Source organism: Arachis duranensis, chromosome 10, assembly GCF_000817695.3.
Source record: "Arachis duranensis cultivar V14167 chromosome 10, aradu.V14167.gnm2.J7QH, whole genome shotgun sequence".
Taxonomy (NCBI): domain Eukaryota; kingdom Viridiplantae; phylum Streptophyta; class Magnoliopsida; order Fabales; family Fabaceae; genus Arachis; species Arachis duranensis.
In genome coordinates, this window is record NC_029781.3 from 74,889,558 (window position 1) to 74,903,596 (window position 14,039).

At 36.2% G+C, this 14,039-nt stretch overlaps 3 protein-coding genes across 3 annotated transcripts; 2 read left to right on the plus strand and 1 right to left on the minus strand.

The window, feature by feature from the left end:
- On the plus strand, positions 1 to 4,569 carry LOC107470283 (4-alpha-glucanotransferase, chloroplastic/amyloplastic; the record flags this gene model as incomplete). The annotated part of the gene is given in 16 exon segments (XM_016089677.2): positions 1 to 226; positions 302 to 364; positions 538 to 626; positions 719 to 779; positions 914 to 992; positions 1,523 to 1,659; positions 1,773 to 1,931; positions 2,033 to 2,109; positions 2,467 to 2,606; positions 2,687 to 2,718; positions 2,796 to 2,870; positions 3,029 to 3,101; positions 3,217 to 3,305; positions 3,597 to 3,641; positions 3,728 to 3,880; positions 4,004 to 4,569. Coding segments are annotated over 16 exon segments (1,603 nt in total), but the record flags the coding sequence as incomplete, so codon positions are not given.
- Positions 4,570 to 5,869: 1,300 nt separating this feature from the next.
- On the plus strand, positions 5,870 to 7,419 carry LOC107470285 (F-box/kelch-repeat protein SKIP6). The gene has a single exon (XM_016089678.3). It carries the CDS (start codon positions 6,001 to 6,003, stop codon positions 7,099 to 7,101), a length of 1,101 nt encoding a protein of 366 aa, XP_015945164.1. The 5' UTR covers positions 5,870 to 6,000; the 3' UTR covers positions 7,102 to 7,419.
- A 646-nt stretch (positions 7,420 to 8,065) lies between these two features.
- Positions 8,066 to 10,940, minus strand: LOC107470287 (shikimate kinase 1, chloroplastic). Its single transcript, XM_016089680.3, has 11 exons — positions 10,562 to 10,940; positions 9,996 to 10,220; positions 9,844 to 9,902; positions 9,699 to 9,753; positions 9,510 to 9,582; positions 9,321 to 9,408; positions 9,071 to 9,153; positions 8,852 to 8,981; positions 8,693 to 8,771; positions 8,491 to 8,555; positions 8,066 to 8,352 (listed from the first exon to the last, which is right to left on the minus strand). Exons 2-11 carry the CDS (start codon positions 10,201 to 10,203, stop codon positions 8,302 to 8,304), a joined length of 891 nt encoding a protein of 296 aa, XP_015945166.2. The 5' UTR covers positions 10,204 to 10,220; positions 10,562 to 10,940; the 3' UTR covers positions 8,066 to 8,301.
- Between the last annotated feature and the right edge of the window lie 3,099 nt (positions 10,941 to 14,039).

Here is a 14,039-nt window from a genome sequence, read left to right on the forward strand (position 1 = left end):
CCTCCAAGAACCCTTTACTGCTTCAATATCTAAACTCAGCGTCGGTCAAGATTTGCCGCCAAATTACGGCGATTGGCTTCCCAAACCTGATCTCGATAATCGCAGAAGAGCCGGAATTCTTCTACATCCGACCTCGTTTCGGGGACCGTACGGCATCGGCGATCTCGGCCAAGAGGCTTTTCATTTCATTGATTGGCTCCATCAATCTGGTTGCTCCCTTTGGCAGGTTGCGAAAACGTGTTGATTTCTTCTTTTTGTTTGAAAATGATTTCAATCTGAAAATATCTAATTCTTGTTGCAGGTGCTACCACTTGTGCCTCCTGGCAGAAAGGCTAACGAAGAAGGTTCCCCTTACTCCGGCCAGGTTCTATTTTTTTTATTTTATTTATTTGTTTTTGTCTCTTTTCGTTTTTGTTTTTATGTGTAGAGGAGTTGACTGAGATTGAGTGTCAACTCTTTTTTATTTTTTATTTTTTTTAAGTAACGCTCTTGTGCTGAAAGCTTACCTGCTTTTCTTTTTTTCTTTTTTTTTTCAAGGATGCAAATTGTGGAAACACCTTGCTTATCTCACTGGAGGATCTTGTTAAGGATGGATTATTGGAAAAGCATGAGCTTCCAGAACCCATGTGAGATTTACTGCTATGTTTTGTCACTCCCCTTTCTAGTGTTTCCTGTTTGCTTTTCTTGTTCTTATGGTTATATTCTTAAACGAACGCAGTCATGCTGAGCGGGTGAATTTTTCACTTGTTGCTGACCTTAAGGATCCCTTGATAACTAAAGTAAGATATTCATCACTGCCACTCTTCCCTTTCATCTAATTAAAATAAAATTATTACATCATGTCTTTAACTTTGGTATAATGAACGCAGTACTTAATGTTTATTTTTCCTTTTATTTTAACCCCTTTTTATAGGCTGCAGAGAGGCTGATTTCAAGTGAAGGGGAACTCAAAACACAGCTTGAGAGTTTTCGCAGGGACCCTAACATATCAAGTAAGAAACCCAGTTAGTTGCACTTCTAATGTTTACATCCCAACATGCCTATGTTAGCTTGTAAAACATTTACTTTGACTTCAATATGTTTGTCTGCAAACAAAATCTGATTTGAATAAACGTGCTGTAAGATTAGTATCTCTTTGATATCTTGCTTTTCTTTTTTATATTTTATTATTTTTTCTTGTTGGGATTCTTGATCCTGCTACGTTATGCAGTTTCCTCTCTGCTAAGTACATTCTTCAATTCTCAGCAAGGATTTTTCTAGGAAAATATATAAGTATTAAAATTCCAGTCTTGTGATGGATTTCTTTTTCCAAAGCTCATGTAAGGACACTTGTCTTAGATATGCACAGTTGTCACACATATTCTATGATCCATTTTCAAGTCTTAGACATGGAAAACTTTGTCAACTCTTTACGAAGTAGATCAGGGATGGGTGTTGTTATTGTTTCCAAGGCGAACAATGATTAAATTTTATCATAGGTTTTTCTCTTGTAATGATGTGATCTCTTCTCCATGTTGTATAGGCTGGCTTGAAGATGCAGCTTATTTTGCTGCTATTGATGATAGTTTAAATACAATCAGCTGGTACAATTGGCCTGAACCACTAAGAAACCGCCATCTTGCAGCTCTAGAAGAGATTTATCAAGAAAAAAGACACTTCGTAAGATCATAATGAATGCTTTCCAGTTATAATTTATAATTAACACTTGATTCATATCTTCCTACTTGTAGCCAGAAGTTGTTTTGCTGAGTCACTTATGCTTTTGAATGCAGATAAATGTGTTTATTGCTCAACAGTTCTTGTTCCAAAGGCAATGGCAGAAAGTTCGTAACTATGCAGAGAGTAGGGGAATTAGGATAATGGGAGACATGCCCATATATGTTGGTTATCATAGTGCAGATGTTTGGGCAAATAAGAACCAGTTTATACTGGTTAGTTTCTCTAAAAAATCTGACTCTGACGTTGTCTGATATACATTTTTTCACCCCATTTTCCTCCTTGTGATAATAAAAAATCTCTACTTATCTGGCAGAACAGGAAAGGTTTTCCTCTTTTAGTTAGTGGAGTTCCACCCGATGCATTCAGTGAAACTGGTCAGCTGTGGGGCAGGTGTGATCTTAATCCCAGGATAAATATTTTGCCATAAATTTACTAGTTGAACCTTTTCCATCTTTTTTAATTTTTTCTCGCGAACTTTTAGTTGTTGTTGAAGTTATGTGGCAATTTTAACAACCATTCCCCATGATTATGTTATTTTTGTTCCTCTTCTCTTTCCATAACTCTTTAACCACCTATGACAATATCCTGATTGATTCTTTTTATAAACCATTTTTAAGAAAATTTCCCCATCTTCTCCACCGTTATATTGTAATAATTGCTAACATGTCATAGTACATTGTAAGGCCTCCTTTCTCATTTGGGTCTCTGATTTCTTATTTTTTAAAATTTTCATATTTTAATGAGAAGTCCTTTGTATGATTGGAATGCCATGGAGAAAGAAGGATACTCGTGGTGGATACGCCGCATACGCCGTGCACAGAATTTATATGATGAATTTAGGATCGATCACTTTAGAGGACTTGCTGGATTTTGGGCTGTTCCCTCTGGTGAGTCTACACGAAGTTTATTTCAACATTTTACCTGGTGTGATGTGTTTTTTAACATGTGTATGCTCTATAATGTGCAGAAGCAAAGGTAGCTATGGTTGGAAAGTGGAAGGTCAGATCCTATTATTTTTTTCTATCTTTAATATATTTGGTCAAACTATAATATGCTCTGTATCATTTGAATGATAGGTAGGACCTGGGATATCCTTCTTTGATGCCATTTTCAGAGCAGTTGGAAGAATTAATATTACAGCAGAAGACTTGGTACATAATATCATAACAAATTCTTAAATGTTTCTGTGTTATTTTATAATTTGTCATGAGACGGATGTTGCTTGTCAATCATATATCAGTGAAATAAGTATATGAATCTTTCTAAGGCAAGCCCGTGTAACTTTTCTGGAGTTGTTATTTTATGACAGGGAGTTATCACAGAGGATGTAGTTCAGCTAAGAAAATCCATTGGAGCACCTGGAATGGCAGTCCTCCAGTTTGGTCATTATTAATTGCTTATTTTGTTTACCATTGTATCTTGTCCTGCAGTCCTGCTCTAAAGTAGTAATTCTAAGTCTCATTTCCTGAATAATTTTATCATCTATTTATTCTCCAGGGTTTGGAAGTGATGCTGCCAACCCACATTTGCCTCATAATCATGAGTGCAATCAAGTTGTATATACAGGGACTCACGATAATGACACAGTAAGAATTTCTTGTCTTACATTTCTTAACACAGCATGCTCTCTTCATGGAAAGGAGACCTGGGTATACACTTTGAAATATGTAAAAGCTTTGTTGATGCAACTGATAATATAAGATTTGTGATATGGGCACCTATTTTTCTTTAAACTTTATGATAATGATAATGGTGTTTTACCCATTGTGATAGCTACATGATATTGACATATATCTAGTTCCAAATTATTGTATGTCTTCAAATATATTAGCAGTTAACATTAATAAACATTGATAAGAAAATTCTTTCTGCTACAGATCCAAGGTTGGTGGGAAGCTTTGAAGCAAGGAGAAAAATCAAATGTGGGTGTTAAAGCCTGTGTGTAATAGTGAGATGCGAGTTTTTAATCAAGTCGGATGGGGTTCATCGCCTTTATTTCATGTTTCAGGTGATAAATTATCTCTCACTAAGTGAGCCAGATGACATTTCTTGGGCACTAATCAAGACAGCACTGGCTTCTGTTGCTCAAACAACAATAATACCTATGCAAGATGTTCTTGGACTGGGGAGTTCTGCCAGGATGAACATTCCTGCCACTCAGGTAAAAGTTTATTCCGAGTTTTCAGTTTGTTCCAGCAACTAAACTCTACGAAAAAGCGAACCATTTTAGCCTCGAAAAGATATAATAAAATTTATGAAATTGTTGATCTTATGACCAATGCAGTTTGGAAACTGGGGTTGGAGGATTGAAAGTTCTGTGAGCTTTGATAGCTTGGAGAGAGAAGCATCTAGACTTAAGGAGATGCTTTCAATGTACGGCCGATGTTGAATGTTGAATCCTTTTCTGATAGTAAAGTAGAAGAGTTTGCTTGGACACTGCAGCATAGCGGTTGAGAAGTGGAAAATGCTAAACCCTTGATGTTTGTTCCCAAGTTGACAAGTACGGATGTGTTAATCAATGCAAGCCAAGTTCCTGATCAAGAAATTTGAGAATGTTGGATGCTTCTATCAAAATTTGTAATGTGATCTAGCAAGTTCTGGGTCCTTGGCTGTATGTTTTGGTTTGGTGATCTGATGCCATACCTTGAAACGTTTTGGGAAACACAAAGCAGCAGCTACGGCATATCCACAAATGTCTGATGTCATGATGGTGTGGGGCAATTTTCTCAAATTATTGTATGTTTTTATTTTTTATTTTTTTAAATGACAAAGCCAAGCTCTTGCTCTTGCATTGTTTTGTGAAATAAACCATGTTCATAAAAAATAATAAAAAATGACATTTATTATCAACACGAAGTCCATAGGAAATAACTGGCCTAACATTTTGAGTCCTACCTCTAATAATGTATAAATAAAACACACACAAGCAGCTATGGCATAACCACAAATTTCTGATGTCATCATGGTTTTATATGTTTTATATGTGATAAAAAAAAAAGTGTCTTTAAAATTTAAAGATAAATTCTATCGAACTGTTATTAGTCTAGCTATGCTTTATGATATAGAGTATTGGGTAGTTAAAGGAGAACACGAATATAAGTTAAGTGTGATAGAGATGAAGATGTTAAGATAGATGAATAGTTATACGCTATTGGATAAGATTGTAGAATTGCGTAGTGATTTGGATATGTGAGAAGAAGACTGATATAGTACTCCAATCAAGAGGGTGGATGAGATGGAAAATGGATAAGGAGTGAAAAGCAAAGAAAGATCTAAGAAGACTATCCATAAAATTGACCAACCTATCAAGATATTGTATGCTGAGGTGACATCGACTACAATGTAATAAATGCTCAGTGTCTTTGATTTTGCACCCTTTCTAAAAGTGGTATATAAAGAAATGTACCCAAGAGGTCGAATCGGCGTATCCCCCAGTCCGAAAAAGTTATCTGAGTATACCTTTAGATTCTTTTGTTCCAACCCAAGTTTGTCGAAAGCGAGTTTGAACAAAATATATGTCGAGCTACCTTAGCCTATTAAGGTTCTATGAAAGTTTGCGTTGGCAAAGATCATTTTTATCACTACGGGATCATCGTGTCCAGGTGTTATCACTTGAGCGTCCTTTTTAGTGAACGAAATGGTGGATAAGTCGGAGAGTCTATAGTCTTCCCTAACTTTAAACCTCTTTTAGATGCTTTTTTTGTGATGATTTTGATATTCCTCTTCTCGCAAATCCTCTATTAATCATATGTATGTGTTTTTCAGGAGTTTGAGGTGGATATTCTTATTGTTCTCTTTCTTCATCTTTTTTTCTTTTTCTCAGGTCGTCCTACCCATCCGCAAAGTATCTATTTACTCGACCTTTCCTAACCAATTTTTTTATGATATTCGTTAAATCGTAGCAATCTTTAATAGAATGTCCATAAAATTTGTGATAGTCTTAATATTCTGTTTGACTTTTTACCTTTTTGTGTTTAATTGAACGAAAAAGTAAAAATTTGTCAGTATAAAAATTTTTTGTCCTATTTTAAATCGTTAGTCTTATTTTAATTTATTTTTTTCTCTTTCTAAAATTGTTAGTCACTAATTTTTATGACATTAACAACTTATGTATCAGTGTATTATACCAAATTAGTGTAAGATTCATGTATTACACTCCTCCTTTTATAATATCCAAAAAATTAGCCTTTCTCGAAACAGAGAGAGTGACTGATACCCACCAAAACGAGAAAATTCAGCCCCAAATCCGTCTAGGCCCTCTCCCCAGTCCCCCTCGCAACGATGTCGTTGTCCTCCTCCTCCTCCTCCTCCTCCTCAGAATCGGAATCAGAACCTCCGACGGGCATATGCCTGATCCCCTCCCTACCTGATGACGTGGCACTGAACTGCCTAGCACGCATCCCTAGGCCCTACCACCCCGTCCTCTCCCTTGTCTCGAAGCCCATCCACTCCCTTTTCTCCTCCCCTCACTTTTACCAGGCCCGCTTTCTTCTTAACTCCACCCAACACCACCTCTACCTCACGCTCCGCTCACGCGCCTCCACCCTCCTCTGGTTCACTCTCCATCGAACCCCGTCCCGCATCCTCCTCGTCCCGCTCCCCTCTCAACCCTCCCCCGCTATCGGCTCTGCCTACGCCGTTCTCGGCTCCACCATTTACGTCATCGGCGGCTCCATTAACGACGTTCCCTCTTCTCACATCTGGCTCCTCGACTGCCGCTTCCACCGATGGCGACGTGGACCCTCTATGCGCGTCGGCCGCGAGTTCGCCGCTGCGGGAGTCGTCGACGGAAAGATTTACGTCATCGGAGGCTGCGTCGCTGACAATTGGGCCAGGTCGGCCAACTGGGCGGAGGTTCTTGACCCCGCCTCCGAGAAATGGGAGCGCGTGGCGAGCCCCGCGGAGGTTCGGGAGAAGTGGATGCACGCAAGCGCCGTAGTGGACGGCAAGGTGTACGCCATGGCGGATCGCGGCGGCATCGCGTTGGATCCCCGATGCGGCGCTTGGGAGAGCGTGGGAACGGAGCTGGACCTCGGGTGGCGAGGGAGGGCGTGCGTGGTGGATGATATTCTTTATTGCTACGATTACTTGGGGAAGATTAAAGGGTTCGATGTGAAGAGTGGGGTATGGAAAGAGCTGAAGGGGTTGCATAAGGGGTTGCCTCGGTTTCTGTGTGGTGCTACCATGGCTGATTTGGGTGGGAAGTTGGTTGTGGTGTGGGAGTGTGGTGGTGGGAATGGGAAAGACATGGACATTTGGTGTGCTGAGATTCAAGTTAGCAAGAAGAATGGTGAACTGTGGGGTGAGGTTGATTGGTTTCAGAAGGTTCTTTCTGTTCCCAAAGGCTCTTCTATTGTGCACTGTTCTTCAGTTGCTTTGTGACACTTGATCCAACAAGTTCTTTTCTAGTTTGATCAGGTGCCATTTACAGCTCCATTGTTGTATGAATAAATGGGGTTTGCTCAAAATAGTATGTGCATTTTACAACTGTATATTGCCTTGTGTATTTTATTACTTTAATAGTTCAACATTCCCTTTGTTTGCGTTATGGATGTGGATGAGTAACTTGTAGATTGAAGGTTGTGTTTGTGAGATAAATCCATGGTGTATTCCACTATATATGGTACTTTTCTCCATTCTATTTTGTTCCCTTAACTATTAGACAGTAATCCAAAGTTCCAAACATTTCTTAGAGAGTAATTGCTAATCCAAATTCTCAAACAAGAGGAATTATATATTAATATTACCTAAAAGGTTTTAAAAAAAAGTTTTGGTATGGTTAGTATGGATAATTAGTTAAGTATATTATTATTGTTCAAGCTTATGAACTAGTAATAAATTTGTTCATCTCTGGAGAGGGCAGTTAAACATAAGCGCAAATGGACAAGATAATGTTAATTGAACACCAGTGTATGCCAAGTGGAAGAGAATGAATTTAGGGTCACTTTACCACAAGAGCAGAGGTATGAAAGCGTAGGTAAAGAGGGAAGATTTCGCGAAACCCTGCTTGGAAAAAGGGTTAATTATTCGGGGCGTTCTGTTATTGTAGTAGGACCATCACTTTCATTACTTTCTTTTTTTTCGTCCCATGTCGTCATACGGGACATGGGGCGAAAAAAAAGAAAGAAAGAGAGGGATGGGGTTTTTCTCGCTTTTGGCATAGCGGGCCTCGGGCCTCAGCGGGAGGCCCACACGACGGGCTATTAGCTCAGTGGTAGAGCGCGCCCCTGATAATTGCGTCGTTGTGCCTGGACTGTGAGGGCTCTCAGCCACATGGATAGCACAAAACTGATATAACCATATCATATTACAATGCACATGCTGTATAATGGAACAAAAAATCAAAACTGTATATACTGAATACTTGCTGCTTCCAGTTCCTCTCAAATTATAAAATCAAAACTGTATATACTGAATACTTGCTGCTTCCAGTTCCTCTCAAATTATGTAACACTAATCGTGCATGAACATTAAATATGTGCCATGTTGGTGCCGCATTACATCAATTCTTTCCAAATACAAAGGAAAAGCATATTCTCCTGCACTAAATGAGGTTTGAAGAGAAATTATAACCAGCTTGAGCTAGCAATATCCATCTTCACTCTTTAGAAAGCCTAGGATTTGTTCCAGAGCCTGAGAAATACACAGCCTCAAGTCAGATAAGTGAAAGCGTTCCAATGGTAATTCTACTAATGTTTTCAATTGTATGTAATCAAGAGCAAACAATTAAGTTTAGGAATCAGAAGGTAATAAGGCAGAAAGTGACATGACCTCAATTGCAATAGCAGTTGGAGTCAAATCTGATACATCTTTTTGGCCCAGTTTTGCTGCTATATCTGCAAAATAACACAATAATCATATACAGATTTTCTAGGAAGCATACCATGAGATAGTTATGTTACTCTAGTGCTATATTCCCACATATTTAAGTAAGGTACTAGAGAAGAAGAAATAATATTATTGAGAACCATACTTTCCAAGGAGACCTTGGCATTGGCATTTGCATATGCTTGGCTTCGTTCTTCAAAAAGAGAAGACAAACGCATGAAAGTCTGCAAATTAAATCCAAAGTGTAAAATCAATATTGATCCCAATTGCCCCACTTTGTGATCAAATTCATATTGGTTACTACCTTAGTGTATGCATCTCCTACTTCAGAATGTAGAAGTGGGCGAGAATTAGTTCCTACAGCTGTTATTCTCTGAGCCAATGCTTCTACAGGTACATCCAACCATATGCTAACCCCTTTGTGCATATATTTCCTAGCAATTCCACATATAATTAAGTATGAGTGAAGGCTCAATAATCTCCATAAGAGTTCATCGTTAACATGAAGATTAAATTGGTATACCAATTAATAGGCCTCACAACAGCACCTCCACCGGTGGATATAACATGTCTATGCGTCATTGACAACTTCCGCAACACCTCAGTCTGCAACCGTGAAAATAACCACAGAAAATGAATGGCTATATTGTGATAATAATAATAAAACAACAAAAGAATCACATAAACATTGATATGATACAATAACAAGTGTCCTTATTACACAAAGGTAAGGAGATTTATATCGCATAAACTGAAGATATTTTTTAACTGACCTCTTTATCACGGAAAAAAGTCTCTCCATAGTGCTTGAATATATCAGCTACTGAAGTTCCATCAACCTCCTCCTCAATCAATGTATCGCTGGTCCCATGAAAAAAGATTGCTACAGAAAATGTTGAGGTGGAACTATATACATATATTGTTCCCTTGAAATAATTTCTGATCTTAATTACAGTACCAACCTATCAAAAAACGAATAACAAAGCACTTGTGACAGAATCTTCCCTACAGTTGTCTTTCCGGATCCCATCATTCCTGCAATCTCAAAACCCAGAAATTGAAGAGGACCAGAGTAATTAACAATTATACTTGGCATCTATAGTAATTAATGTATACAACATAAGCACGAGTATTTGAACCAAAAGACTAACCAACAAGATATATACAGCGTCCACTTAAATACGGCTCCACCTCTTTGGATTTACTCTGAAATTTAAATGATTCAATCAAGTAAGATAATAATGGCATATCCATAACCACACCATAAGAAAGATGAAATGTGTCATACTTTTTTACCTTCAGAATCAACTCTTCACTGAGAGGAGTCTTAAAGCTTTCAGATTTCAATGTTGAAGCTACAAATTTGAAAAAAAAAAAAAAATTAACACGAAAGTATGATTGCAATAAAAATTATATTAAGAAAGTCATTAATTAATTATCTTACCAACCTGGAACTTTGTTATAAGAACATGCAATCTTCAAAGGGAGCTTTCTCTGTTGAATCTTCACCGAAGGCACTGAAACAAAAACCCGAAGCTTCTTATGTTCCATAAAACCACAAGACATGTTAAGAGAACCACTTGGTACTGTTCTTCCACCCTTATCTGAATACACCATGGCTGGAAACTGTAACCTTTGAATAGCTTTAGATTCCATGGCTTCACTTCTATCTACTGAAATGGTTTCAGTCGATATAAGAGTGTTAATTTTTTTTTTTTGGGTGAATTATATCAGTGTTGTTTATTATGCCGACAAAAATTAATTATTTTATCGAAGTGATAAATGAAAAAAATAAATACAAATGTAGAATAAAACGACAAAAGTGCTAGTCTGGAGTGAGAGAATCCAGAATAAAACAAACAAATACATTTACAAAAGAAAAAACTCCGACACTCGATTCACACTGTTTCTATGATTTTGGCTTGAATTCGGTTCTCCATATGAATGTTGAAAACAAAATATATAGAAAATAAAAAAAAACAACAGAGAGAATTTGAAATCTTAAAACTCTGACCTCGTACTTGTTACGTGGACAAAGGCTTTCACGGTTCGTAGGATTCGGGCGCCGAAAAAGAAGGAAAATTATTAATGTAATATGAATGAATTGGTGGAATTGATGACGAAAAAGAATGTGGAAGAGAGATCAAATCATGGTTGTTTGAAAACAGAATAGTGTCATACATTATTATTATTATTATTATTATTATTATTATTATTATTATTATTATTATTGTGGTGGATGATTATTAGTGAGACTGTAGAAGAGGATTTAGAATTGGAATTGTTTCACAATCTTTCTGTCACTGCGAATTTTTCTGTCATTTATATTTTTTTCTTATGATCAGAGATGGCAGTATCAAATGCATGACACACACCACCATACGCACTCATGCAATTATCGCTTCTTCTATTCACCAAAAAGTGAAAAGAAACGGTTGTCTGGTGGAGAATAAAAAGCTGGATAGGCAAGTAAGGGCCAAAATACGAAAAAGTTGATAAGATTAAACTTTTTTTATTTTTTTGTTATTGAGATAAGATTAAACCTGACATGCGTATGATAGGTTGTTAATTAATAATATTCTTTTAATGATATTCTTAATTTATACATACACTTGGGATAATTATTTAAGTCTATTAGATCTACTTGTAATTAGGATTTGTTATTTGTCATTTGTCATTTTGTCATGTTAAATGCCTTGGCTTAGAAATGATAATGGGTACCCAGGGGAGTCAAAAGTTTTTAAGAGGCGGGAATTTTTGCGGAGACTGTTTTGAATGAGGTCTTAATGGTGGAGAATTTTTTTGGTGGGGATAGAGATGGAGAGCGAAATTTTTTCGAGACAGGCGCGGCGACCCGATCTGCGATTTCCGTCCCATCTCCGATAATTTTTCGAATTTTTGAACTTACTTAATAACCCTTACTTTATTTCTAATATAGGAAGTTTTTTTAGTAATTTCATTTATTGAAAAATCCTAACCCTATTGTTTAAGATTTTATTTTATAGACTATGATTTGCTATGTTATATCTCTGGACTTATAATCTCGGATAAGATATGTTTGTGTGTTTGTAATAATATTTTGTAGTTTGTTTTTTGGTTTTTTTGATATTTTTTATTATAATTTTTATATGAATGTTAAACATAGAGAGAGATGGAGAATGAGGTCCCGTGGAGAATGCGGAAAACGGGGATGGGGACAATGATTCTCCCATAGCAGGGAACGGGACGGGGACGAGAATTAATTTTGGGAGCGGAGACGGGGAGCAGGGAGGCATCCCCCGTCCCCGCCCCTCCCCATTGACATCCCTAATGGGTACGGCCTTCGTCCAAGATTCCTCTCTCTAAAAATTCATCTCATAGGCTGCGTTTGTTTCTAAGAACAGGATAGGACAAGACACTGAGAATAAGATAGGACAAAATACTGATGGATAGAGACACAAAATTTTATATTCTTGTATTCTATTTGGTGATAAACTAAAACAAATTATGAAAATTCAATTTATTCTCATTTTTTTATTCAAAAAATTTGAGATAAAAAATATAACAATAAAAAATAGAATTATGAAAAATTAACAAGAATAATGAAAGAAAAAATAAAAAATAAGTTGTGTCCCTTGTTAGTGTCTCCGTGTCCTTCCTGTCAGGATGGACACAAAATACACTAATTCAGTGTCTCTGGACACATTGTCTATGTCCGTATCTCCCCTGCCAAACACGATTTTGTATCTCAGTGTTCCTGTCTTAGTGTCCTGTCCCTGTAAACAAACGCAGCCATATTGATTTTAGGAAAAGTATTGGTAGACAATAAAAATATTAAACAATGTGAATAATAGATATATTGGATGTTCATTTCACTAGGTGTACGAATGTTTATTTTAATATTAAGATTTAGATGGTTAATTTGGAGGTGTAGTGTGTTTTTATTTGATTGGTGGTTGTTCATATTGTTCAAGATGGTCATTGTTTACCTAACACTCTCCTAGATTTTAATAGTTATCCATTCTAACTGGATAGAGGCGAGTCGAATATAGGGTTGACAATGGGTAGGGTAGAGTAGGATTTGGACTCTATCCTAATTTTATCCACGAGTTGAAATTTTTTTTAAAATTTTACTCTATTCTACTCGTGGGTTGAGAATTTTTCAACCCTAACCCTACCAGCACCCTAAAGTTCTAAACCCTACCCTATCCGATCCTTCACGTAGGAAAATAAAAAAATTTTAAATAAATATAAAATTCAACAATTCCAAATTTCATACATATGAATAAAATAAAAAATAAAAAATTAAGTTTAAATTAAAATTAAAAATAATAAAATCTTAAAAATATCTAATATAAAATTATAAATAATATGATCATCAATTAGTTTAATGGTTTTTTCAAATTTTTATAAGAGAAAAATTATGAGTTCAACACTCACTTTTTTCAATACATACATAACTTTTACATATATATTATATAATATATTAGGACTGCAGATAGGGTAGGGTATTCCGTGAACCCATACCCTATCCTAATATCTATCCTTAGTCTTTTGCTAAATTTAATTTATATAATTCTTNAGTTTTTAATTTTTTAATATTTTATTTTGTTAGACAAATCAATACTCACGTCAAATTTTGGTATAAAATTAGATAAATCAATCTCTATTATTATTATTTAATCGAGATATAATAGTAACTTTTATTTTTTTTTTTAAATGCTCAAGTTCAAAACTGATCAGGGACAATTTAAAACAGGTTACTCTTGTTAAAATGTGGTACTTTGGCTCCTCTTTTTTGCATTAACTTGTTGTAATTTATGGGCTTCTCGTAGGAGTTTTTGTCTTGCAAACGAATATTAGATGGCTATGGATTTCATGAACAAGAATAAGAGTTGTGTGGTTGAATTTTTCATCATTCAAGTTGCATGACAGTATGACACAGCCGAAACACTGACTCAAATAAATATAGATGGTTCGGGGAAATGCTCTGACTTTAGCCGCTTGTAGTGGCATCATCATCAGGGTATATTAGTGCTTGCTTTTAGCGCAGATTTGGGAGTTTGCTCAACAACAATGACGGGCTATTTTCTTTGGGTTATCCCTAGTGCGTCAATGAGGCTATGGCTACTCAAGATTCTCATATTGTTGCACCCATTGTATCGCCTTTTCGAGCTTTAATAAAACAACATTGGATGGTAGTTCTAAAGCATATATTTAGAGAAGGCAACAGTTATGTAAATGAGTAGTTCTTGTTCATTTGGTTTTGTCCGAATTTTTCGTTAATGAGTCTCTATTTTATTTTCAACTGATATAAGGAGAGTCTTTTTTCCAATAACAGCATAAAAAATAGTCTTCATAATTTTTTAAATGGATCAGTTGTTTTATACAAGCGAATAATTTGCTATACAGACTAATTTGTCTTTTTTTTACTAAATAGAAAAGAAAGAAAAAAAAAATAGAGACAAAATTAGGTTCATATCTAAATCTATTATATGTTGAAACTCACTCCA

Coding starts and splice junctions, on each gene's coding strand:
- LOC107470285 (XM_016089678.3), top strand. CDS start 6,001: ATGTCGTTGTCCTCCTCCTCCTCCTCCTCCTCCTCAGAATCGGAATCA.
- LOC107470287 (XM_016089680.3), bottom strand. CDS start 10,203: ATGGAATCTAAAGCTATTCAAAGGTTACAGTTTCCAGCCATGGTGTAT. Junction 9,903..9,995: donor TTCTTATAACAAAGTTCCAG/GTTGGTAAGATA, acceptor TCAAATTTGTAG/CTTCAACATTGAAATCTGAA. Junction 9,754..9,843: donor GTGAAGAGTTGATTCTGAAG/GTAAAAAAGTAT, acceptor TTTAAATTTCAG/AGTAAATCCAAAGAGGTGGA.